The 24,392-nt window shown below is 56.6% G+C and overlaps 1 protein-coding gene and 1 long non-coding RNA gene across 3 annotated transcripts in view; both read right to left on the reverse strand.

The window, feature by feature from the left end:
- NUP93 (nucleoporin 93) overlaps positions 1-9,848 on the reverse strand; it is an 85,845-nt gene extending 75,997 nt beyond the window's left edge. Inside the window, exons 1-3 of one of the 2 annotated variants that reach the window (XM_064519453.1) lie at positions 9,750-9,848; positions 1,928-2,141; positions 1,196-1,313 (exon numbers count right to left, since the gene is read on the reverse strand). In XM_064519453.1, coding sequence (XP_064375523.1) covers positions 1,196-1,313; positions 1,928-2,141; positions 9,750-9,813 — 396 coding nt within the window. In that variant the 5' untranslated portion in view covers positions 9,814-9,848. The remainder of the gene's footprint in view (positions 1-1,195; positions 1,314-1,927; positions 2,142-9,749) is intronic. The other variant, XM_064519454.1, reaches the window with a different exon arrangement.
- Positions 9,849-12,453: 2,605 nt separating this feature from the next.
- Positions 12,454-14,084, reverse strand: LOC112990427 (uncharacterized). Its single transcript, XR_003261073.2, has 3 exons — positions 13,343-14,084; positions 13,027-13,092; positions 12,454-12,696 (listed from the first exon to the last, which is right to left on the reverse strand). It is a non-coding gene; the product is annotated as an uncharacterized LOC112990427 (long non-coding RNA).
- Between the last annotated feature and the right edge of the window lie 10,308 nt (positions 14,085-24,392).

The raw sequence follows: 24,392 nt of genomic DNA on the forward strand, positions 1-24,392 counted from the left end.
TTCAGTTCTCCTACACACACACCCACACCCCTGCTTTCCGAGGGCAACAGGACTGAAGATACCGATGAGCCGATGCTTGCACAGCAAGGCAACGTCTCCCTGCCACAAGACCCAGAGTCCACATTCGCACTCCTGGAATGGCTGCAGTCCTTAGGGTATAGAGTTAAGTCAATCTACCTGAAGACAGAACAGGACTCCTAACACTACAAGACTAGACTAAAGGCCTGTCTGCCCAAAATGGGCAGCTCAGATGAAACATAACTCTTCCCACTCCTCCCTCCCCACCAAGGGAATTCTCTTCTGAAGGTAAGTAGTTTAGGGCATATCTAGGCTGTGAAAAATAAGAGCTTAAAACCCTTTTGAGCATCCTAATTTAGCCATCTATCAGTAAGGAGAGAGAACAGAAGCCTCAAACTGATTAACCAATAATTAAGACTACCTTCTTCAAAGCAACCCACAACATCAATCCCATAGCTAGCTCTTAACCGAGTAATGAATACAGCAGATTTCTTCTTGATGGAAAAAAGAGCAGTATGCTGAGAGATATTCTAGAGATAGGCAACTATTGTGAAGTGAAAATAGATGGGTCATGTTAACCTCCGAGACACCAGAGGATGTGCAAGAGGTAATCTGCAGGAAAATCTATGAAATTAAGTCACACTGGTGCAACACAGCAAACATGGCAAGTAAGTCTACCAACATGACAAGGTTGTAACATCTGCGATACAGAATGAAAGCAGCTCTACCCACCTCCTTTATTCTGCATCATGCACATTGACTTAAGTGTTCCCTACTCCAACAGCTCAAAATTCCCAAGTAGTTCATTACAGGTTCTTCCAACCAGACATAAAAGAGGCCTCAAAACTACGGGAAAAGGCATCCCAGTGAAATTTAGCCTTGCAAAACAGACAGACAGCTCCACATAGGCGGTAAGTACCTAGCTCCTCATGACATCAGCATGAGTTAGGAACTTAAGCACTTCTGAAGATCTTGTAACATACTGCTGCCTCTAATGACTAACTCAAACATCTGTCATCATTGAATGAAACATCTTTCCTCTGTACTTCCTCTAGCCAGGGAATTAAGCACAGAACAAGATTATTTCTACAATGGCCTTAACAGAGCTTAAACCACAACACAGGAATGGTTGTTGCTAAGACAGTGTAATTAATTCATACATCTAAATTGCCCCTACCTGGATGTCAGTATCCTTCACAGGTTCAAGAGGCTCAAATGTAGTGGCTGCACTAAGACTTTCTAGTCGCTGAGAGATATGGGATATATCAAGCCCTCTGGACCCAAGAAGAACAGACCTATAAGGAAGAAATTGTACAGGTATGAAATCAGTATTGAACAGATAAAGCTGCTGTTAAGAACTCTAAACCCAAATTCATTGCCTATATTTAGGTGAGCAGCTAGCCATGTACAGACAATATTTCCAGCTATGTTACAGAAACTGCATAAAAAGCAAACTTGAATGGCTATATGCGTACATCTAACAGCCTCAGCCCTGCTGAACTCTTTCTGCTGTTCCACTGCAGTACTACACACCTGCCAAGTCCTTCCAGATAGAAAAATTCTACAGCATGTTGCTAAATGTCTTCAGCAGAGTCCAGAACAAGGTATTGGACTTTTTGGCTTTATTACCTGAGATCAGGAATAGTAGCTCCTCAGATGAACCTGTCAGTTACTTTTTTTCCCTCTTTTTTTTTTTCCTTTTTTTTTGGGGGGGGGGGTGGGGGGGGGAAGTAACAGAAAGGCTGGGGAAAAACAGCTCTGCAGTCATTCTTTTTCTCCTGGGCATTTCCTCCCAGCAAGGAGGTTCGGTTTCTAATGTCCCCAGACATTAAAAACCAAATCCGCAAACAACTTCTACCCTCTGCGTTCATAGTTTCCAGTGCAGGTGCTCAGCTTCACTAGTACTTACGCCTTAACATCTGCAGTCTCCTGGGATGTGCGGGTCAGAGTGCGGGAACGCAGGCGCTCCCCAGCCTGCTGAATCTCCTGGAGGTTGCGTTCTACATGAGGGAGCTCAGAGATACCTTCTGTCTCAGCTGCAAGCTGTTCTGCCTGCTGGAGAAGCTCTCCAAAGCCTTCAGTGTCCATTTCCGTTGCAGGTTTTATACAAGATGCACAGAAACCTTGAGAGAAAAAGAAAGCCTTGAGAAAATTCTTGCTCAGCTATATATAAGCAGTTTCTGTACCTACAGGCTCTCGAAGAAACCAGCAATAGCTGCTCATCTAGAACAGGATCCTATTCTCCTCCCCATCCTCCACAAGCACTGCACATCAAGCAAGTACTTTCAAGTGTTGCAGACAGAGATTTGCCTTGCAGGACTAAGTTCTCAGGGCAGACCTACAGCCATGTTAGAAGGGGGATACAGATGCCACGTGACAGTTCATATACTGCCTTGATACAAAGGGGAGTGAACAGAAAGCCGAGAAATCCACGTGAAGAATTTGATGTTAATTCAGACACTTAAGCTACTTGCGTATAAATACATTTTATATATAAAATACATATCTATGGAGGCTATATATATATAAAGGCTGAAACACATGTAGCTTGAACATGAGGCTAAATTAACGGCAAAAGAAATGAGCATATATATATACACACACACATAGACAGACATAACTAACCATCTAGGAAAATGTGTAAATCCATGTGTCACTAACTCCAAAGTTCAAAAGAAATATGTACATACTATTCCAGTGAAAAAGACGTATGTCTCCCCTCAACGCACACAGGAAGCCTTACTAGTGCTGGCAAGAACTGCTGGCATATATCAAATGAGAGAATTCGTAACTCAACGAAACTACACAGCAGAAGGTAAAGGCTGTAACAGATCCTGTCATTTTTAGAGAGGGACACAAATGGACACATTGGGGGGCAAATGGAGTTGCAATGGTGTCCGTGCTAACGAAAAATGAGAACCAAAAGCTCAACTTGAGGCACCTGGGCACCAAACCCATCAGATTTGCTGCAAATCAGTGAAGTACTACAAGCACCTGGCACCTCTGTAAAGCCAAGTCTCACAGTCTGCTTCACTGAAAGTACTCAAACTTGAAAGCACTGACCTCTATACTTGCTAGGACTGGAAAAAGTCAGCTCAGGTCAGTGGAAAGCAAGCCACAAGTCTGAAGCTTTCTCTTCTTCACAGAAGTATCAATGAATATCCAAGATCGAATGGAAAAGAAAGGCTATTACAAAGTTTTCAGACTACTAACCACTGCAACTGCTGTAGGTTTGTGACCCCAAAGTGCTTGACAAGAATCAAAGGTCAGAACCGCTGCGTTCAAGGAATGGATTGGGGGAAATACAGTTAAGTTTTAACATAATTTAGCTCTGCAGATGGCAGCTAAAATGGGGCTTGTTTCCCTTCTAACACGATGGGATTCAGATGGCAAAGGACCATATCAACTTAACTTTCCCATGAAACCAAAAAAAACAACAATAAAGTCTTGTAAGAAGTAATTAACTGACTTTCTCCTAGCAGAGGACAGGAGACTAAGCTCGTGAAGCTGCCCTGTCAGAAGAGGAAGGACAAGTTGTAACTGTTTTCACGTTCTTCAACCTTGTTCCCAAGGCACAGTGTACTCATGTGAAACCAACAGAAATATACCATAAACAAAACTGACGGAAGTGAGACAGCGTAGTTAAAAAAAAACAAAAAACGAAAAACAAAAAACACTCTTCTTAGGTTGTGGGTGTCCCTTCTACACATACATCGGCCTAGATAGCACGCACTCACAAAACTGTCCCACAAATGGAGCTTCAGCATCAAAACAGTGCTGGGGGAACTGGTCAGTTATCTTTTACCTTGCTTTTAAAACAGCCCCATTACCAAGAAAAATTGGAGCAATCAAAACACTTCATGCATGCTTTCAAGATAACATGCATAATGATAGTGATCCATTTCATTTATTCCCTTCTCAAAGGCATCTAAGCGCCATGCCCATACTTGAAAATTATTCTGGAGCATTCAGAGCATGGTGGAGAAATTAATGCCACAAGTAACCAAAATTTCTGTTTTTCTTTTTTTTCAGGTGGTGGTGAGGGGATTAAAAAAAAGCATTGCAGCAGCATGACCATCTACTCTTCAGTACCCATACAGTTCTCAAAGCCTGGGTATCATCTTTTGACATCAAAAAGAAAGCTGGCTTCTTAAGTTTCATTAATCAGAAGTTACTGATTTCCAAAAAATGAGCTTCTCCTATGAAAGCTGCCTTCTCCAGGCCTGAGAAGAGGAGAAGATCATAGAAAGCCAGTCTCACTGCACAGTGCTGCAGACATGGGAGTCTCTGGTGCAACCTTGCTCACATACATCTGTTTGACCCTACCCTAACATGCCTGGGATTAAATAAGACAACTCAGATCTTGGGCATTAACTCTAGCCCTTTATCATTTATTCAAAAATATAATCAACAGAAACTGTCTGGTTATTTGAACAAAGCAAGAGAGCACACCAAGAAGAAAACAGGACATTTTTGCAAACCAAAAATACCCTGCAGTATAAGTATTTCTTGGTACCCCTCAACCACGCTGAAGCAATCTAATGGAACCATTTTATACTCCTCCTGCTCCACCACCATTCCTAAGCACCACTACCAGTGGCAAGGGCACTCTCACCTTATCTGGATAAGAAGCGAGTGAGATGCATTGGGTCATGATTCATTCAGACACGTGCAATTAGACAGAGCAACCAACCCATGCACATTGCACATGACTGCTCTGCTGGGGTGCCAAGACCAACCTTAACAGCCTGTGTCCAGACACGGAGAATTTCACAAGCCTCCCCCACCTGGCTTTCGGAAAACCAGGAGCTTTTCGGGGAGGCGATAATCATATTTGCACTGACTTGTTAATCAGGTGAGATAGTTGAGACTGGATTTGTTTGCAGAAATTAGCATGCCAGTGAGATGGAGGAGATTGGGGAGCAGGGTAGAAATAAGCAGTTTCATGCCCTGCAATGCAGTACAACATCTTTCCAGTGTTTCCTTGCGATAACTCAGGTGCACCACTGCCAGAAGCAGCCTCTGTTGGCAGACGCTGACCAGAACAGCCACACTTCCCTACAGTTATGACTGCAACTACCGGATCCTCTGGGAACTATGTATGGAGCAGTGACTGCAAGAAGAGCACAGACTTCAGCTGGATCTGATTCGATCCGGTCCACTTCCTCTTTTCATTAAGAACAAGATTAAAAAGTCAGGAGCATTAGAAGGCACCATCTTCTCAGCGAGCACTGAAACCAAAAGCATGAAGAATCAGTGCACTATAAAACAGCTCCCAAACCTGCACTTTTTAGCCATAGACTCAGTGTCAATACCATATAAGGGCTGTCCCATAAATTTGCTGATGCAAGACAGCTGTAATAACTCCGGAAAACACACTGAATTCAGCAAATATGGAATAAACTAGTTATTTTTGACAAAGTTAAACAACCTGTGATTATATCCGAGCACCAGCAGTGACACCTCAACACTGATCTAGAGAGCAAACACTAAACGGCTTTTTCTAAATGACAGAATTCAAATATTTAGATTGAATAACAGCACGAATGACTTAGTCTATATACTGACAGAATTTACTGCATTCAAGAGACTGCAGTCTGACTCTTAATGCTGCTGTTCAAGATGGAAACTGCTACCACAGTAACGAGCAGAATGATGCCAGATTTTCATGCGTGGCTGGGGAAAGAGCAACAACTGACACCTAAGGGAAAAAAATACAGAAGAAATTAAACTAACTTCTGAAACCAGATCAACCCTGGGCTAAAAGCCAGGGCTAGAAAGGCTCTTCTGTAAAACAACTTTGATGACTTATCAATAGAAGCTGCTGCATTAGACTACTATTCCATGTCCAATAAAACACCAGGTTAATGTTTCTCCAACATTCAAAACCATGAAGGAATGCTATATATCGTACAAATGGACTGGATTTAAGCCAAAAAGGAATCACAAAAGATGATGACAGGTTTCTTAATTCTATGCAGACTGATTTTACATGATGATTTATTACCTGAAAAAAAGCTAAAAACCCCTCAAGAGGATTACAATGCTGTCTAATGAAGAATGTTGTAACTACTATACTCCAAATATGGCCATGTTGAACACTTTACTGTACTAGCTTCAGAAAGACCTGGAGCTGAAATATTCCAACGTGTGAGTAAGCATCTGTTGTACTGCACATACTGACAGCCTTTATGTCATCTAATCAATTAACTTTAAGAAACAAGCTAAAGATTTAGGTTTTTCCAGCTCTTACGAAAAAGAAGGAAGATTTCATTGGAGAGAGGGAAAGCCGCACCCACGACGTTCAGAACAGCTGATAAACTAATACAATTCCACAGGTTACAAATGGGTCTTTCAAATGGGAAATGAAGATGGAGGAGTCCAGCGTTCCTCTTGCAGTGGCCTCCCTGCCCTAAGCACTTGGGGGAGCCAGCCTGATGAGCTGGGCCCAGTCTCGTCTCTCCCATCCTGAACCCCCTGAGAAGTCCCAGAGAACCGTGAACCAGGTTCAGGTGCGCTTCACTATCCTGCTTGCACAGCATAGTACCGGCACCAGAAACAAGGACTGCCTTCATCTTTTGGAAGTAAAGGCACAAAAGCACATCGGTGAGAGAAAGCAGATAACTAACTCTCATTTCTTGAGTGCAGCCAAGACCTGAGGTGAGAGTAAGGTTGTGCTTTTTCAACAGGCTCTGAAGACGGGTCTTGCAACTTCTGTCTACTAAGCAGATGAGAAGCAGCTGAGCTCTCTCTAGCTTCCTCCAGTGCCTCACCCCTCTCCTCTCTTACATGAACTTTGCCAGTCCAGATCAGCAGCCAGTATTTCAACTTCTAACAAAAAAACAGTTGTTACTTTTCTGTGACAACAGAAGACTATAACCTGAATACTGCAAGTCATTACTATCAATGCTATAAACAAATTTTTGGTGTTTCAATCTGCTGGTCTGTTTTTATGCTTTGCAGAGTCTGTTAAACCAAGGATTTCTGTATAAATTATTTTTTTCTTAAATGTTTCCTTTTGTTTCAACTTTGAGAACTTTTTCCCCAGAGCCTACAATTTATTTTGAAGCTGGAAGAGAAGCTAAACATGAATAAATAAAAGGCCTGTTCTGCAGGCCTCAAGAGTTTTGTATGAATAGCAGTAATAGTACCTAACCCTTGTGCAGCATGTTGCGTAAATAGACATCAGAACATTTCATGGAGGAAGTTAGCATCATATTCCCCATTTTACAGACATTTTATGGACAGGAAAACGAATCAAGAACTGCAGACTCTGAAACCAAAGAGCATGTCAAGAATTTTTAAAAGCAAAGCACAATAACATTCAGAGGATACAAGCTAAACAATGAAGTTGCTTGTAAGGGTGCAGACCACAGACCCCGCGTCACCGGAGCTATTTAAGAGGAGGACAAGAGCCTGTCGGAAACAGTGCAGACCTAGTGACTGACCCCTTACCAGGAACAGAGATTGGTCACCTAGTTCAAATCCTGAGGCCTCTTCCAGCCTTATTTCTGAATGTCTGCTACAAATTTTCAACAAATTACACCCTCTGCTATGAAACAAACGTGTAATGCACATCTAGCAAAGAAATTAGGATAGGACAGAGTAAAAACATACCTAAGTGCTCCAAGCTAGACTTGGTACTCCATCTGGTACAACACCCTGTTCCCCCTAGCAACCAAAGGCAGATGCTGGAAAATCCTCAATAGGCCACAAGATAACAATCTTCTAAATATGTTGTTTCTTGTAGCACCCACCAATTAATCCTCCCTGGCCCCTGCAAGATTCAGTCCTGTGTGTTTTGCTGTTCATCTTATCTGCAGGTTGACATGTATCCATATAAATGACAGATCTTTTCATGATTGCTATTAAGCGCCTGGTCGCAAAGATCTCTTGTGACAGCACAGTACATGTGTAAAATAAGTACTGCATAAAAATATTTCTTTCAAAGTTTTAAAGGCACAGACATTCACAGTCATTTGGTCTTGCACTCTGTGAAAGGGCAAACAAGGGCTTGACACTCTTCCCTATCCTGTTCATTATTTAATGTGGAACCAAACAGTAAGCACTTTAAATGATTTCTTCCAATATATACTACCATGCATTTGTCAACACTGACTTTTATCTGCCATCTGACTTTGAAGTTCCTCCCAGAGGTCTCAAGTCTCCACTATCCTTAATAATTGACTCAGATGGCAGTTTTGCCATGTCATCATTCACCCTCTTCTCTGAGCACTTGGCACTTACTTTAGGCACTTGGCTGACCACCCAACTCAGTAGGCCACTAACTTCCGCAGTGTGGCAAACTGGCCACTCATTAAATCAAACGTTCATTTTTATTTCTGAAATTCCTTAGATGAAAACCCAGCTCCTCCCCTTCCCTCTGAACTTCTTGTGATATTACCCCCATGAAAACATTAAGAATTAGATCACAGTCACATATATTCTCCAAGTCATTTTTAAAGTTTTCCTATTTGTAAGCTCCTGAAAGTCTTCCAAAGAAAGTGCAAACCCCTTCAGAGATGTAACAGAAATGGACTCCAATAAGGCATATGTGAACGGGATCTTATTTACCGCCCTCAGTAGATTTAGTTCTCCATGACCTAACCACTGTCCCATATGACAGCACAGCTGAATCCACAGAGGAGGAGGGAAATAGCCCTTACTTGCACTTAGATTTTAAGAGTTCACCCCCTTCTACCCACTGTTAATGCACTCTGGCTTAGGATAATGTTTGACACAGCCAGCACCCAGCATTCCACAACAGTGGCTAACTATATACCAGCTCCCAGCGTGTCCAAGGGCCAAGCTTTAACACAGGTGCAATTCAACGTCACATTACAGAAGCTTGGCTGTTGCTTAGAGTTGGGGCCAAACAGCGCTAGCAGGTTACTATATATGCTGTATGACGGCTCTGCAAAGCTCAAATCCGTAACACGGAGCCAACCTTACCTAGGGGAGACTAATAAATAGTGCTCTTTTGGGTTAGAAATAAACTCCTATATCCAAGATGCTCTGTAAAAAATCCTTATTGTTTTGTTCGCCTGTTTTGCACATAAAGCCAGCCCCGCTACTGGCGCAGATGACTTGTAAGCTGGAGAAGGAGAAAGGACCGGTCATCCTCATTCCTACATATACTGAAGGGCCCCTGCGAAGCACTCAAAGGCAGCTATGCCATCCTGCACCAAAATCACCGATGTGAAGGACGCAAGAGTCCCGAGTACCACACATGGGTCACCTTCACCCTTCAGGAGCATCCCATGTCCTGTCTAGCATACTCAGAAGCTCCGCTTGGCAACGAGAAGGCCGCACGGCCTCGCCCAAACCTGCTGCCGAAGCCAAGAGCAGGCAGGGGCGGCGCAGGAGAAACGAGGAGCCTCTCCTGCCTCCCACACCCGGCAGCACGTGTTCCCCCGGCCGGAGCCCGGCAGCGCCGGGAGCGCCCCGCGGCCAGAGCCGCCCGCCTGCCGCCACGGCCCCGGCCCCGAGGCGGCGCAGCACGGCGAGGCCCCGCCGACCCCGCGCCCACAGGAGCCGCCCGGCCCCGCCGCGAGCCCCGCCCCAGCGCCGCGGCCCGGAGGGGCGCTCCGCGGGCGGCGGCGCCAAGCCCGCGCGGCTGCGAGGAGGGGGCGCCGCAGCCCCCAGGGGACGCGGGCGGCACCGAGGGGCCCGGCCCGGCGCGGCGCGGCCGCCGCCCCCCAGCGCCCGGCGCGGCCCCGCGGCGCCCTCACCTGCACGCCGCTCCGGCCGCCGCCGCCGCTCCGGCCGCCCCCGCGCCGCGCCGCGCGCGCCCATTGGCCGAGCCGGCCCACTTCCCCGCGCGCCGCGCGCGCTCATTGGTCGAGCCGGCCCACTTCCCCGCGCGCCGCGCGCGCCCATTGGCCGAGCCGGCCCACTTCCCCGCGCGCCGCGCGCGCTCATTGGTCGAGCCGGCCCACTTCCCCGCGCGCCGCGCGCGCCCATTGGTCGAACCGGCCTACTTCCCCGCGCCGCGCCGCGCGCCGTCTCCCGCCCCCTCGCGGGAACAACTTTATGCGGGCGCTCGGGGGGCGGACACGGACAGCGGGGTGGGGCGGAGAGTCCTGCAGTCGCGCGTTCGAGGCTACCCTCCGCCTCCCCGCCGCTGCCGCCGTGTGCACGGCGCTGTACACCCCCGAGCGTGCCCGCACGGGGCCCAGGAGCCCGTCTCGCCGCAGGGAAGTTACCGAGAGCGGGAGGCGGGCAAGGCCTCACACAAGGGAAAATATCAAGAGGAAAAGATTGATGGCATCTAGGGTTGTTCATTAAAGGAATTTAATAGCACGGATTCCTGGTGCTTGCTCAGACCACGTGAAATCCCCTGAAGACTCGGAGTACAGGAATAAAGTGCATGTTTTTCTTTTCCTGTCTGTGCTACCTCCCCCTTTATATTTGGCATGTTTCCAGCCAGCGCGTGTGGCAGACCCTGCCCCAGAGCTGCCCCCCCAGCCCAGCGCCTCTGGACAGAAAAGCTGTCCTTCCTCCAAGAGGCATCAACACAAGGCAAGGATGTTGGCCATGCAAGAGCTCTTGGTGGCCATGCAAGAGCGCTTGGGGGCCATCCCGAGAGCCTGGAGAGGAGTGGGCGGAGGAGGCGAAGCCCAGGCCTTCAGACGTACTTCCCAGATCACGTTTTACAGTGATCTCCAAAGCCTTGAGGATTAGCTTGCGATGCCACGTGACAATAGCCGGCAGGGGACACTTGTGTGGCACCAGCATTTCCTATAGTCCCACAAAGCTGAATAAATCCCCCCATCAGTGCAGCGACTACTCACAGAGCCTCCTCGAGCCGGCCCGCAGCTACCCTGCAGAAGGCGCCTGGTCGAGCTTGCGGGCGCTTCTGGTGCAGGGTCCGACAACCACCCAAGTGCGGGCAGCAGGGTCTTTCCAGCCATCATATATCACCTCCTGCCACTTTCCTTTTTCCCTGTTGCAAGCTTCACTTAGGGCATATAAAAATACCCGGACTGGCTTCTTAAATGGCCCCTGCTTCCCAGACAGCCGTTACAAGCTGCATTGACACCCTGCATCAGCCCTGCGCTGACGGGGGCCGCCGCATCGACACCCTCTGACTCTCCCAAGCACAATTTTCCCCAGGGCCTTGAAAACTCAGGAGCCAAAGATCCAGTTTTCAGAGCACCGTGGGAATCCTTGGGATTTTTGAAGAGGGGTCCTAGGCCCTAGCCAAGCGGCCGAGGCGGCTGGCGGGTCCTGGAGGGCCATCGAAGCAGTTCCACCGCAAGCCGTGCGGCCAGCTCGGAGCCACAGGGGGGATTTCCGTCCCCCGCTTATAAACCATGGGAAACAGGTCTGGGCTTTTTGAAGCTAAGCAGGGAGCCGCTGTGCCTTGGGTGCTGCGGTGCCCGGAGCCGCGGGGCTTTCCCCTTGCTGGCCATGCCGCAGTGCCCTGGGGGCGGAGGCACCCCGAGGCCCCGGCGGGCCGTCCGTGCGCGGTGACCCCTCGGTTAGCATTACTAGGAATATAAATCAATATTCGGCGCTGGTAACGGCGCCCTCGCCTTGCCGCTTTGTCAAGGCCTCCTTCTCGCCCCTGCGCGGGGCCCACAGATCCCCATCCCCAAATGGGGGTGCAGGAATGGGGCGTTAGCTGCACCCTGGGCTGGGAGCAGCCTCCCGGCGGTGCAGGGCCCTCCTGGAATGCCGCCTGCGCCTGGCTGGTGGGCCTTCCCGGGGGGCTTTTCAGGGTGGAGAGGCCCCGCGCGCCCGTGGCGGAGCTGGCGACCGAAGCAGCCAGGTGGCAGCAGATGCTCGCAGAAATGGTGGTCCGGGCGGCTTCCCGGGGCTCCCCAGGGCCTTCCCTGCCCCTGCTGGGTGCGTGGGTGCCGCCTGCCACACAGGTGCAGGTGCTACCTGCAAGGGGTGTGCGTCCCACCTGCATGTGGTGTGCATCCCATCCACCCCGGGTGTGTCCCCCACCCGCAGAGGGTGTGCATCCCACCCGCATGGGGTATGTGTCCCACCTGTATGGGGTGTGCATCCCACCCACACAGGGTGTGCATCCCATCCGTATGGGGTGTGCATCCCACCAGCACGGGATATGTGTGTCACCTGTATGGGGTGTGCATCCTACCTGCATGAGGTGTGCATCTTGTCCGTATGGGGTGTGCGTCCCACCCGCACAGGGTGCACATCGCATGCGTGTGGGGTGTGTGTCCCACCTGCTCAGGGCGTGCATCCCACCTGCTCAAGGCACGCATCGTGCTGCCCAGGGCCAAAGGCTGCTGGCTCCATGCTGCAGGGGGGGGGGCAGCCTCGCAGGGCGAGGTGGTGCTGAGCCCCACACCATGGGGTGCTGCGCCCCGCTGCGGGGCTGCCCGGTGTCAGCCCCATCTGCTCGGGAAGCAGCAAGCTGAGGGGGACTTTTCTTGGCGCGGCTGAACAAACCCCGCATCCACGTCTTGCATCAAGCCTTTATTCCCATCACCTTCGCGCTACGCCCAGGCGCGCCGAGGCTGACGGCAGCTACCACACCGGTGAAAAAGTTACAAAACCAGGATTTTCACACAGAAAATATTCCCAAGGGAGCGGGAAGCCGCCAGCCGCGTCACTGACAGCAGGTACATCTTGGAGACGACGGGTCCTCGCAGATGCAGCCCGCGGCGCAGTTCTTGCAGCCACCCGGGCAGCAGGAGCAGCAGCCTGCAACACAGCCGGCAGCGGAGGCTGCTGAGGGAGAGCGCGGGGGCACTGCCACCGCCCCGCGCCCGTGCTGCGCTCGCTGCCGCTCACAGCCTCACCGGCCCCCCGGCTCCAGCGAGGCCCCAGCGCAAGGCCCTGCCCGCAGCCAGCCCGTGCCTCTCGCCGAGGCCCCTTCTGCGTTTTCGGTGATCCCGCTCCGCTCGTGCCCCCGGCGAAGCCCCGCACCCACCCCAGCCCCGCCGCTGTTGCTGCCCCCCCCCACCCCCCCGGGGCTCCCGCTGGCTCTCCGCCGGGAAGGGCATCGCCGGGCCGCCCCCGCCGCGCACTCACTTTCCTGGCGCGACGCGCAGTTGCGGGCTCTGCACTCGCAGCCGGTCGCGCAGCTACGGGAGGCACCTGGGGACCGAGAGGGCGGCTCAGGCCGGCGCCGCACGCGGCAGGGCTCCCGCCTTCTGCCCCCCGGGGAGGCTGCGTGCGGCCGGCCCGCGGGCACGGGCCGCGTCGCCGGACCAGCGCGCAGGGCACCGCCCCAAGTGGATACTGCCCGCTTGGAGAGAGCGGGGAAATGCCACCCCCGGGCCGCCTCTAGCGGCCTCGGCGGTCCGGCTCGGCCCTCCGGGGGTCCCTCGGAGCAGGGCGCGCTCACCGGCCTCGCAGGCGCAGTCCCGGGGGTCCATGGCTGGCGCAGCGCTGCGGCACGCGGCCCCTCGGCCAGGCGGGCGGTTTGCTGCCCGCGGCCTCTGCCTCCTCCTTATGCGGCCGCGGGGAGGGGGGCGGGTGCGGAGCCCCTGCGCACGGTGCCGGCGTGCGGGCGAGGGCGACCCCCGCAGGGCCGGGCGCGCGGCCCGGGGCGGACGGCGCGTGCAGGCTGCGCTGCGCCCGGCCGGGGCGACGCGTGCAAACCTCCCCGGGCGCGGGACGCCGAGCGAGGGCAGGGTGCTGCGTGCAAACCTCGCCCGCGCTGCCCCGCTCTGCACAGCGAGGCGCAGAGCGCTGTGTGCAAACCTCCCGCCGGCAGCGCGCCGGGCCGCAGCGCAGAGCCGGGCCCCGCGTGCAAAACGTCCCGCGTGCAAAACGCCCCGCGTGCAAAACGCCCCGCGCGCCTCCCCGGGAGGCCGGCGCAGAGCGCGGCGCCGCGTGCAAAGGGCCCGGGCGCCTGGCGGGGCCGGTCGCCTGCTCGGTGCCGCCGCCAGGGCCGCTGCGAGATGCTGCGCGGCGGCTGGGCTCGCCGGCGGTCCGGCTTTCCAGCAAAGGGTCTTCCCCGTGGTTTCACTTCTACATGCGTGTACGACACCGGGCAGGGCAGGCCTTTGAGAGCGGCCTCCAGCTGTACTCTGCCGTTGCAACAGGAGGTGCTGGGAGCTTGCTGAAGTAGAAGACAGCCACTAGTGTGAAGACACAGTGCGTGCAAAAGGCAAACGCGTGCTGAGCTGGGCGTGTCCGGGCTCGGGGCTGAGGGCTGGCGTGCCGGGCGGCACGGGAAAGCACCCGGACCGAAGATGCGGGAGGCTCCGGGGACGGAGCGAGCAGCGGCCGGCAGCCCGGGGCAGGGAGCGGCTGCCTGCGGAGCGATGCTCTCCCTGGGCAGGGACTTTCCGAAAGGAAACGTGCCCCATGTTACCTCCCCCCCCGGAGCCAGCATCACCCAGCGGCTACCCAGAAGAGAGGGGGGGGCCCAGGGGCAGCATTTAGGCCCGGGTACAGGGGGTTACTGCAGGGCACACATCGCTCCCCGCCTAACCCCAGAGATCGCTGCAGCCCCGAGCGGGCACCCAGGCTGCCGAGGAGCCCTGCGCCGGCAGGGCATGAGCTGGGGCTGCGTGACAGCCTGCTGGGTGCCCGGGACAGAGCCCCCGCGGGTGCTGCGGGTGCCCCAGGGCAGCGGGGCTCGAGGGGAGCCTGAGCACTCCCGCCCAGGAGCCGTGTTTCTCCCCAGAGCGGAGGCAGAGGCTGGCAGCAGGGCCTGCAAGCCGCCCCGGGCAGCGGCGGGACACCACACAAGCGCCAGAGCCTGGCACCCTCCAGCCCCCCTCCAACCGAGGGGCACCGCCTCCCACACAGGTCACGAGCGGCGCCAGGGCTCAGCCTCCCGGGCAGGCCGACAACAGCAGCGACAGGCACTCACACACCTCCAAGCAACTGCTTTTATTTTCACCCACTTTCACCAGTGGTACGAAAGATACAAAACATTTCTGCGTATGAAAAATAAGCTTTCCCCCCCGCCCGCCCGCCCGCCCCCCTCCTGGGCACCCGCCGGCTATGTACAAGCGGAGGAGCCCCCCCGCTTCAGGGGCAGCAGCTGCACTTCCCGGCCGCCGGCTCCTTGCAGACGCAGCCCTTGGCGCAGTTGCTGCAGCCCGCGGGGCAGCAGGAGCAGCAGCCTGGGGGCAAAAGCGAGAGTTAGGGGGGGCAGGGGGCTTCCCACGGGGTGGGGGGCTCCCCACGGGGAATGGGGCAGTGGCCAGGGAGGGGGATCCCGGGGGGGTCCCAGAAGGGCAGCAGGTCCCCATGGGGGTCCACCGGGGCGGGGGCAGCCTCCATGGGGCAGGGGAATGGAGGGAGTCCCCATGGGGCAGGGAGGGGGTCCCCACGGGGCAGCGGCACCCTCCGCAGTGATGGAAAATGGGGCGGAGGGGAGTACAGGGAAGAGGGACAGGGAGAGGGTCCCCATGGGGGTTCGCCCCCTCGGGACAGGGCCCCCGCAGCCCCCCGCACTCACTCTTGCGGCAGCTGCGGCAGCGGCAGTTCTTGCACTTGCAGGACCCGGCGCAGGAGCAGGAGTCACCTGGGGCGGGGAGAGAGCGCCGTGAGCCCAACCGGGCCGGGCCGAGCCGAACCGGGCCGGGCCGGGGATACTCACCGGCAGCACACGTGCAGTCCTGGGGGTCCATGGTTCGGTTCGGTTCGGTTCGGTTCGGTTCGGTTCGGTTCGGTTCCGCTCGGCTCGGCTCAGCTCGACTCTGCGCGGCAGCAGTGCCGGCAGCCGCGGCCGCCCCCTCTTTATGGGGCAGGACGGCGCGGGGCGGTGCTCGGCGCTGCACACGGCGCGGCCGGGCCGGGCGCAGGGCGCGGCGGGGGGGCCGGGGGGGGGGGGGGGGGCGGCCCGCGGGCGCGTCTGCAGCGGCCGTGCCGGGAGAGCGGGGCGCCGCGCCAGGCTGGCAGCGGGGCGGCCGCCGGGACGGGACGGGACGGGACGGGCCGGGCCGTCCCGGGGAGGGGGTTGCAGGTGCCGCCGGGGTGTTTGTGAGCCTCGGGCGCAAACACCGCTTGCGACATCGCCGCCTGCGCCCCGGGCTGCCCCTGCCGCCCCGGGCCCAGCCAGGGCCGGAGGCTCGCGGCCCGCCACGCTCCTCGCCCGCCGCGGCCCCGGCGGCCCAGAGTCCGCTCGTCCCCTTGGGGGAACGCGTCCGTACCGGTGCAGCACCCACCAGGCCGGGGCGGGGGTCCTGCCGCCCCAGCAGCCGCCCCGCGTTTTGCACCCTGTGGCCGGAGAGGGGCCCCCCGGCCGGTGGCACGGCCGCAAGCGGGGCGGCGGGCGGTCAAGGTCCGATGCGGAAAAGCGGGGCACGGGGCCCACGCAGCGAGGCGGCGGGGGGGTTTCCCGGCACCCAGGCCGCGGCACGGCCTGTCCCGGCTGCCACGACGCAGAGCGTGCCGTGCCCCCGCCGCTCGCGGGCGTTTTCCTGGAAGCGGGACAGGAAAACAGCCTGTTTCCCAATCCCAGAGTTTCTGCCGAATAACTAACTCCTGCCGCAACGGGAAGGACTACGGGAGGGACGAGCGGTGCCTCCCCCGTGCCGCGGGCTTGCGGAAACGCCGGCTGCGGGCACAGGCCGGGGAGGATTTCACCAGGCAGTGAAAGCTCGGCTGCCGGTGAGCAGGGCGGCACGGCCCCCCCAAAAGCGGCAGAGAAGCCCTCTTCCTCCCGCGGCCCCCGTCTCCGAAGGCAGCCGCCCTCGGGAGCTGCCGGCACGTAGCTGTGCCCCCCAAAGCACGGAGGAGCGAGGGTGCCGGCAGCATCCCGGGGTGCCGCAACGCCAGGGAGCAGCCGGAGCAGGACACGAGTGCTCAGCGTGGCTCCCCAGTGACCGAGGGCATCACCGAGGTGAGGAAAACGCAGCACCTGGGACACAGCCCATGAGGGCCCCAAAACCCTGGTGGCCCCCAGGACCTCCGCCACCAGGGCGGCACTCTGGGCAGGGAAAAGTGACCTGGCTCCCGCAGTTCAGCTCAACTGCCGGCAGGGAAAGACAAACTCGTCCTGCTGCTGCAGCAGCTGCAGCCTGTGGTAGAAATGTTATCCTCAGAAACAGGCACAGCTGCAGGATTTATTTTGCTGTTGATGAGTGTCTGTATTAAAGAGGCACTCATGAGCCCTGAGGACTTTGGTGGGGGAAAAAAAGCATGGGATTTGCCCATATGTAATAGAAAAAAATTATATACATATATATAGAAAGTTACCCTGCTTTGAAGTCACAAGAGTATCTGCTGCTATTACAGAGGGTAGCTTCAAGGTTGGATTTGAAGGAAGAGGGGCAAAATAAGACCCTCTGCCTGCACAAGCCAAGGGGGTAGCAGGGACCTGGCTCCCCTGGACGCTTTGCCGAGAGGCCCCCCCCATTTCCAGCTCTCCCGCTACCCAGGGTGAAAGGCAGGGGAAAACAGCCTTGTCCAACAGAGCCACCAGCAACAGCATGCTTGTAGGTATTTATATACATGTAACTTTATTTAGGAAGCTTATCACATGTCACACAGGACAAATAAAGATATCTGAACACATAAAAAACCCACACACACACTAAGGTTATTCTTCTTCAGGTTCCCCCACATCTACTTGCAGCAGCTGCACTTGGCGGACGGCGGCCCCTTGCAGACGCAGCCCTGGGCGCACTTGGCACATCCAGCCGGACAGCAGGAGCAGCAGCCTAGAGCGGGGATAAAGACACATCAGGGAGGTTCCCGAGGGATGGCGCCGGGGTTTGGAGGTGTCCCACAAGGACGAGGCAAAGGGCAGTGCCCCGTCACCAAGACCTCACTGATGCCCCTCTGCTCCCCCGCTGGGGTGTTTAAACAGGAGCCGCATCAGACCTAGGTTACCAACCCAGACCAGGTAATTTAAGGGTGGTAGAAACAGGATGGCTCTCCTTCTCCTGTCCCTAACCCGCTGCTCTGGGCAGCTCTCAGCCCCCCACTCCTCGTGTCTCACTCTTGGGGGAAGAGCATCCTCCTCACCTTCAGCTTCCTCTCTCGGGGTGTCTTTGACATCCAGGTACCCACCAGGCTGGCCCAGGAGAGGCAGCTGAAGGACATGGGTTCCCTGAAGGATGCAAACTGGCCTCCCAAGCATTTCTGCAAACCCCTCTGTGCACAGTCTTGTCCGGGAGAGGGGAGTAAGTGTGGCTTGGAGGGAGCCGCTCCAAAACACAGGAGCGGCACAGAGGCAAACAGGAGAAGCCTGTCGGCAGGTTTCCTCTGGGAGCTCAGCTCCATGCCGGGGATGCCACCTCGCACCAAGCCTCAGGTGTCAGCAGGGGGGCGAGTAACACTGATATTTGGGTTAGGCTGGGTGGCTTGTGCTGACTGAGATAAGTCCTCCCATGTTTGTTTGGGAGCAGGGAGATAAGAGCAAACTAACATCTGGAAAAGGGACTCAGGAGCCTGACCTGCTTTAACACAGCAGAGACACATAGCAAAACAAAAAAGCAGATGTTTCTGACCATCATTTGTACCTTTGCCGACAAGGGGGGAGCACCCAGGCGCTCTCCAGGCTCCGCTTACCTTTCTTGCAGGAGGTGCATTTGCAGTTTTTGCACTTGCAGTTGTCCCCGCAGGTGCAGGTGCCGCCTGCAAGGAGAAGCGCAGCTGCCGAGAGGCGCCAGGGGGGGGGGGGGCACGGCCGCGGGGGGGGCTCCCTGGGCCGCCGCGGAGCTGCGAGCAGCGCTTTCACCCTCCTGCGCGCTGCCGCGGCGGGACGCGGGTGTAGCGGCGGCCCGAGGGGCAGAGCGGGCCGCGGGGGGGGGGGGGAAGCACTCGCTTACCCGAGGCGCAGGGGCAGTCCTGGGAGTCCATGCGGGCCCGGCTCCGGCAGACACAGGCGCTGGGGAACGGGAGGCTCTGGCAGCCTTTGCGGCCGCCGCCTATTTATGCGCGGCCGGGAGAGCGCGAGTGCAAACCCTCCGCCCCCGCCGCCCTGCGCGCGGCTCTGCCCCGCACCTGCCGCCGCCGCCGCTGCTGATTCACGGCCGGCACCGCGCGGGGCGGAGAACCGGCAGCTCGTCACCCGCGTGGCCTGACGCGCCGCCGAGCCGCGGGCAGTGCTGCGCTGTGTCCGGGGGAGGGGGGCTACGCGTGTGCCCCCGACCCCGTCCCGGGGTCCCACACCCTCCCCGCGGCGGCAGCAGCAACGGGCGGCACCCGCCCGGCCGGAGCATCACACCAACCCCAGCACCCAAGCCGGTGGCTGCCACATCCCCATGCACCTCCACCGGCTGCGCTGGGAGCCCCATCGCCCTCCCGGCTGCCTTCCTTCACCCCATCTGTTCAAATTCATTTCTGCGAGCAATGCAGCCGGTTTTGCACGCACCCGCATGGAGGAGGCAGGAGGGCCCTGTCCCCACCATGCGTCCGGGCAACCCGTCCTGCGGCCTCCGGCTGCCCCATGCGGATGGGCTATCTGGCCGCTCCACCTACCCGAAAGAGCTCCGAGGATTGGGGTGGAATGTGTGAAATTGGCTGTGCACATTTGCTTCCCAAAACCGAAGCGCTCGCCGCCACCGGGGAGGACGTGCCCCATGGCCAGGAGGTGTTTCCAGGCTCAGAAAACCCTCTGGCTCGCCAACGCTTTCTAGGGACCCCCTGCTCTCTCCTGAAGCCGATGCTAACCCAGGCCGAGCGCCGGTCCCCATGGTGTTTTCGCTATCCGGCCGCCTGGGCTTGCTCGGCGCTTGCTTGGTGGCCTGGCGGGGAAGGATGCCGGCGGGCTGCCTGTGCCGCGGCCACCTCGGAGCCGGCTCGCTCGGAGGAGCTGCTCGCCCGCAGCCAGGCCTCCGCAGGACGGGGCAGAACCGCCGTGGGAACGGGCTGCCCCACGTGCTCGGGAAACGCTTCCAGCCGGGGGGCACAGGGAGGCATGGGGCTGCGAGGTCAGCGGTAACACGGTGCAAGTGGAGGCACCGCTGGCGGACGCCCGTCCTGGCCTGGCGGAGGAGGGAGCAATGCACCCGCCGGGGTGGAGAAGTGGTGCCCTCGCCTCCACCGCCAAGGGCCAGGCAAATCCCCGGCTGAAGCATGGAAGTGGGCAAACACCGTGCTGGATCAGCAGAACAAAATCCGATCTGCTGTGCAATACCTGCCGCAGAGGCACGGGGTGGAGGCAAAGCTCCCCAGCGGCTCCTGGGAGTCAGGGCGCAGGGATAACGGGCTGGGAAAGCTGCTAGCAAGGGCTGGGACTGGCTCGAGAAGTAACTCTCTGGGCTTCTCATCTAGCTGCCAGCCCTTTCCCCACGGACAGCTTGGCCGGGGCAAAGGCACCGAGGGCACCTGCTTGAGGAAAGGGGAGATTAGGGAGACGGGATGATTCATTTGCTCTGCTCCTGGTCTGTTCTCAGCTTGGACATGAGCCCTTTTTTCTCATGCTTTGCTGGAAGAAAAAAGGCTTCTTCCCACCCTTTCATGTCTTATGAGCCTGTGGGCGCCTCTCTGGCTCCCGCAGAAGTAAGCGGTTTCCAACAGGTGGGAAATGAGAGACTTCTCCCACGGACGCCCCGGTGGGTCCTCCCCAAGGCGCCTGCTCCGCCGGGGCCTCCGCCAAGGCCTGCGCTGCTCAAAGCTGCCTTCGGTGCCCCGCGCGGCACGGCGAAGCCCCGCGGGCGAGGGAGCCAGGCTCTCGTGTCCCATCCCGCCCTCGGGGCAGCCCCTCGTCACCCGCAGGAGTTGCTGCCCGCTCCCGCCTGCGCGGGTGGTGCGAGACCGGAGCTTCGGGCGTTTTGGCAAGTCTGAAGCGGGAGGGCTGGTTTGTTGTTTTGTTGTTTTGTTTTGGTTGAAACCAACGATTATCTGGGGATAAATCTCGGGCAAAGGACGGGAGTCCGTAATCCAGTGCCTGCTCCGAGGCCCTGCGAGCCCGGCTTTGCCTTCTGGCCGATGCTGCGTGTGGGCTGGGAGAGCCCGGGGTTTCCCCGTCCCTTGAATAAGCCCGGTACTGCTGCCCAGAGCGTCAGGAGCGAGCAAAGCAAACAGGATCCCTATGTGGCAATTATGCACGAGCCTTTACCACGTGAGCGCTGTATCTCTCGGCGGCTGTGTCCCGTATGTGCAATCACCGACTCCGTCCCCAGGCGCATCGGGGCCGCGGTGTCGCCCCGAGACGGCTGGGGGACGGGAGCGGGGGAGTCAGCGAGGCGCTGGGTGCTCCGGGCGCTGCCGGAGATGACACCAGCCGGGGCCGCGCGCGGGCTCCCTCCCCAGCTCCCTTCCTACCTCGGCCGCCCGCGTGGTGCGGGACTTGGCCGGGAGCGCAGCTCCCGGGCTGGTTTCAGTGGACAGCGTCGAACGGGGCTGGGGGGCTACTGCTGCTGCCGTGCATGGAAGGACGTGGGGCTCCCCAGGAAAAGCAGGAAGGAGGTTACAAATCACCTTTGGGAAGGTGTCGCAGTCGCAGAGGCACGTGTCCCCGTGACGGGCACCTGTGACACCTAAATGACTAGAGGTGATTGCTAAAAGCCACGGGTCGGTGCCGGGGCTGGCGACGGCAGCTGGCAGTGACTCCAACGCCGCACTGATGTGACGGCAGCTGGCAGTGACTCCAACGCCGCGCCAGGTCAGCGCGGAGGAACGGGCAACATCCCGCTGTGAGGAGCTGCTTGGTGATCAAGATTGCTGCTTAGAAAGCAGGCTAGACTTTAGTTTGACCTCAGGTGATTATTGGCTGATGATAAACAACAAGGGTTTAAACCATGGGAAGTAGGTGCAGACGTTGTTTTGTTTTGCTGGCGCTTGCCAGCCCTTTGGCGGAGGAGGAGGAGGCTGAATCACCTCTCCACCTGCCCCCGAACCCGGCCCCACTCCAAATCGCTCCCATTTCTGAACGTGCGCACGCCAAGCCGACGGCCCTGGAAACCATTTGGGAGCGAAACTAGAACTGCAGGGTGACATCATCCTATGGAAGCTTCTTTATTTTCCCAGAAAATGCTAGCGAACGCTTGGCGAAGGCAGCAATCATTAGCAAAAAACTGTTCTTGTTTCACTGAAAAGCAAGACTTAAGTCTGTAGCCTGTTTTACCACCTTGGTTGCTCAGAAACAGGCTGCCAGGCTTGATGGCAAATTTGTGTCCGCACCTTGATGAGAGCAGCGGCTGCAGGACCGTGAAGCCATATCCGAGCTGGGGCAGAGCTGGCTCAGGCATCAGCGAAGACACGGCATGGGCTAGCGCCTTGCGTGCACGCGCTCCTTGGTGGGCCCTCCTCGCCCGCGATAAAGCCCATAGCAATAAAAAGATCGTTTTAATGAGAGCCTGCTCGCTGCCATAAGGCTATCAGCAGATTTTCATTAAAAAGGAATTGCACTGCATGCAATAACGCGATGCTTTCGTAGCTGTGCATAGCGCTTTCATGTGGGTTGTTTGGGATCCGTGTTGCAATCCAGCGGGCTACGCGTAGGGCCGCGACTCAAAAGTCCTGGTTTCTGGGCCTGGCTCTGCCGGGGAGTTGTTCCACGGCTCTGGGCAAGTGACCTTAAATTTGTTCCATATTTCTTATCTGCAAACTAGATATCAATATTACCTCCTCCCTTGGAAAGGAGCGTGGAGAGGATGGCGATTAGCACCGTTGCTATCATTTGTTCTTAAAGAGGGAGGGAGGAAACAGAAAAAATACTGACTCAGTATCATGCCGGGTATCACCCGGGCAGTTGGCTCCATCAGGATGAGTCTGACCCTGCAGACTCCTTGCTGGCCCTAGTGGAAACCAGTGCTCCTGTTATCCTGGGTTTCTGGGTGCGTTTTCGGCAGGAATGGCTTTCCCGGCGGGGCCGGCGCAGGCAACGCGGGCCGGCCGGTGTCCCCCGGCAGGAGCACCGCCGCAGCAGCGGTGGCTTGGGGCTGGGCGCGGTGTGTTCGGGCACGTCTGGGAGATGAAAGGGCTGATGCCTCTCTTAATCGTGAAACGCTCGTAAATGTTAATGGGAGTTACTGCGAGGTCTAATGAGGGCAGAATTGCAGCCCCCAAGGGGAGGAAGGGGGTGAAGACACATGAAGCTTTCGCTGCGAAACAGAAGGACTTAACCTTGCTTTCTCCCCCCGCGCGGTGACGTCCATGTCCCCACCTGCTCCGGGTGCCATCTGCAGCCGCAGGGCCGAGGAGCGGTGGGTCGAGGAGCCCCCAAGCACAGGAGCCTGCAAATCCTTCCCCAAGGAAGGAGGTCCCCAGACGTACCAGCAGCCTCCCCTCTCCTCCTTAGCTCTCCTGCTGCCTCAAACCCCTCCAGTGCTTCCCAGCATACGTTATTTTTTTCTTCCCTTCCCTTTGCCTCCTTCAGGTTCCCACAGACTTCAAACTCACCTGTTCAGACTGCTCTCCTCCTCCCCTGGCTGAAACGTGACCTGAAGTTTCCAAGTATCGTTACCTTGGGCATATTTTTTTTTTCCCACTTGCTAATTTTCAGAGTTAGAAGCTGAGAGAAGGCTGATGAGTAATCCCCCGGGGTGCTGAGCGGACACTTGTCTGAGCTTGCAAGACGCCAGCCCCCTCGGGATAAGCACACAGGCTGAGCGGATGCGACGGCCCCCTCAATGACTTCACAACCCTGCATGGGCCAGAAGTCCTGCAAACGGTGGCCCTGGTCGAAACACTTCCCTTAGCCGCTACTTTCGAGAGGAGGCAGGAGCTGGGTGCAGCTCCTGAGCTCTCCCTCCCAGTCCGAGGGGCTGAGCAGCACTGGGACCTCTGGGCCTGGCGAGAACTGAGCTCATTTTGCATGGAAATGGGTGCGAGTTGCTCAGTCTGCTCTGCTGGCTCCCGCTCGCGGAGGCAGCTTCTCCGAGGGAGAGGAGCAAACCTGGAGGGGAGAAAGAAAAGCCGCTCAAAATGGCAACGGCATTTTTGCTGTTGCTCAGACAGGCTCAGTCTTCTCTTCCTGCTTCATATCAAAACATATCCAGGTGCATAGTCAGCATTGCTTTTTCCTCCCTGCTCCTGCGATCCATACAGCTATCCTCCTCAGAGGGCCGGAGATGATTATTTTTGACGGCAGGTTACCGAGCCCCCCACTGTTAGATAGCTGAGCATTTTTCAGGGTTTAGGATCTCAACAGGGGAGACTGAAGAGGAAGATCCCTGCCAGTCCGATAAGGACACCGTGAATTTTCAGTTATATTTGATGTCTTTGCCGGTAAACAACTCCTGGGTGGTTAAAGATCCTTATTCTGTTATCAAAGCCAACTTCTCCATACAGTCCGCCTCCTTGTCTTTGCCTAGAAAGCCAACAACTGCTGCCAGCTCTTTTATGATATAGATACATTCCCCCAGGACCTAGGATATATGAAACACTGCTCACAGGGCATGAGCAGTCATCAAGCATCTCCATTGCCCCATGTTAGGGAGGATGGTGACCTCCATAACCTTGTGCTGGCTGGGGAGATCCTTGCTTCCACGACCAACACGAATTGGCTCTCGAGTAAAGTGACACTGATCCCGGCCCCT

The sequence above is a fragment of the Dromaius novaehollandiae genome, chromosome 13, assembly GCF_036370855.1.
Source record: "Dromaius novaehollandiae isolate bDroNov1 chromosome 13, bDroNov1.hap1, whole genome shotgun sequence".
NCBI classification, from domain to species: domain Eukaryota; kingdom Metazoa; phylum Chordata; class Aves; order Casuariiformes; family Dromaiidae; genus Dromaius; species Dromaius novaehollandiae.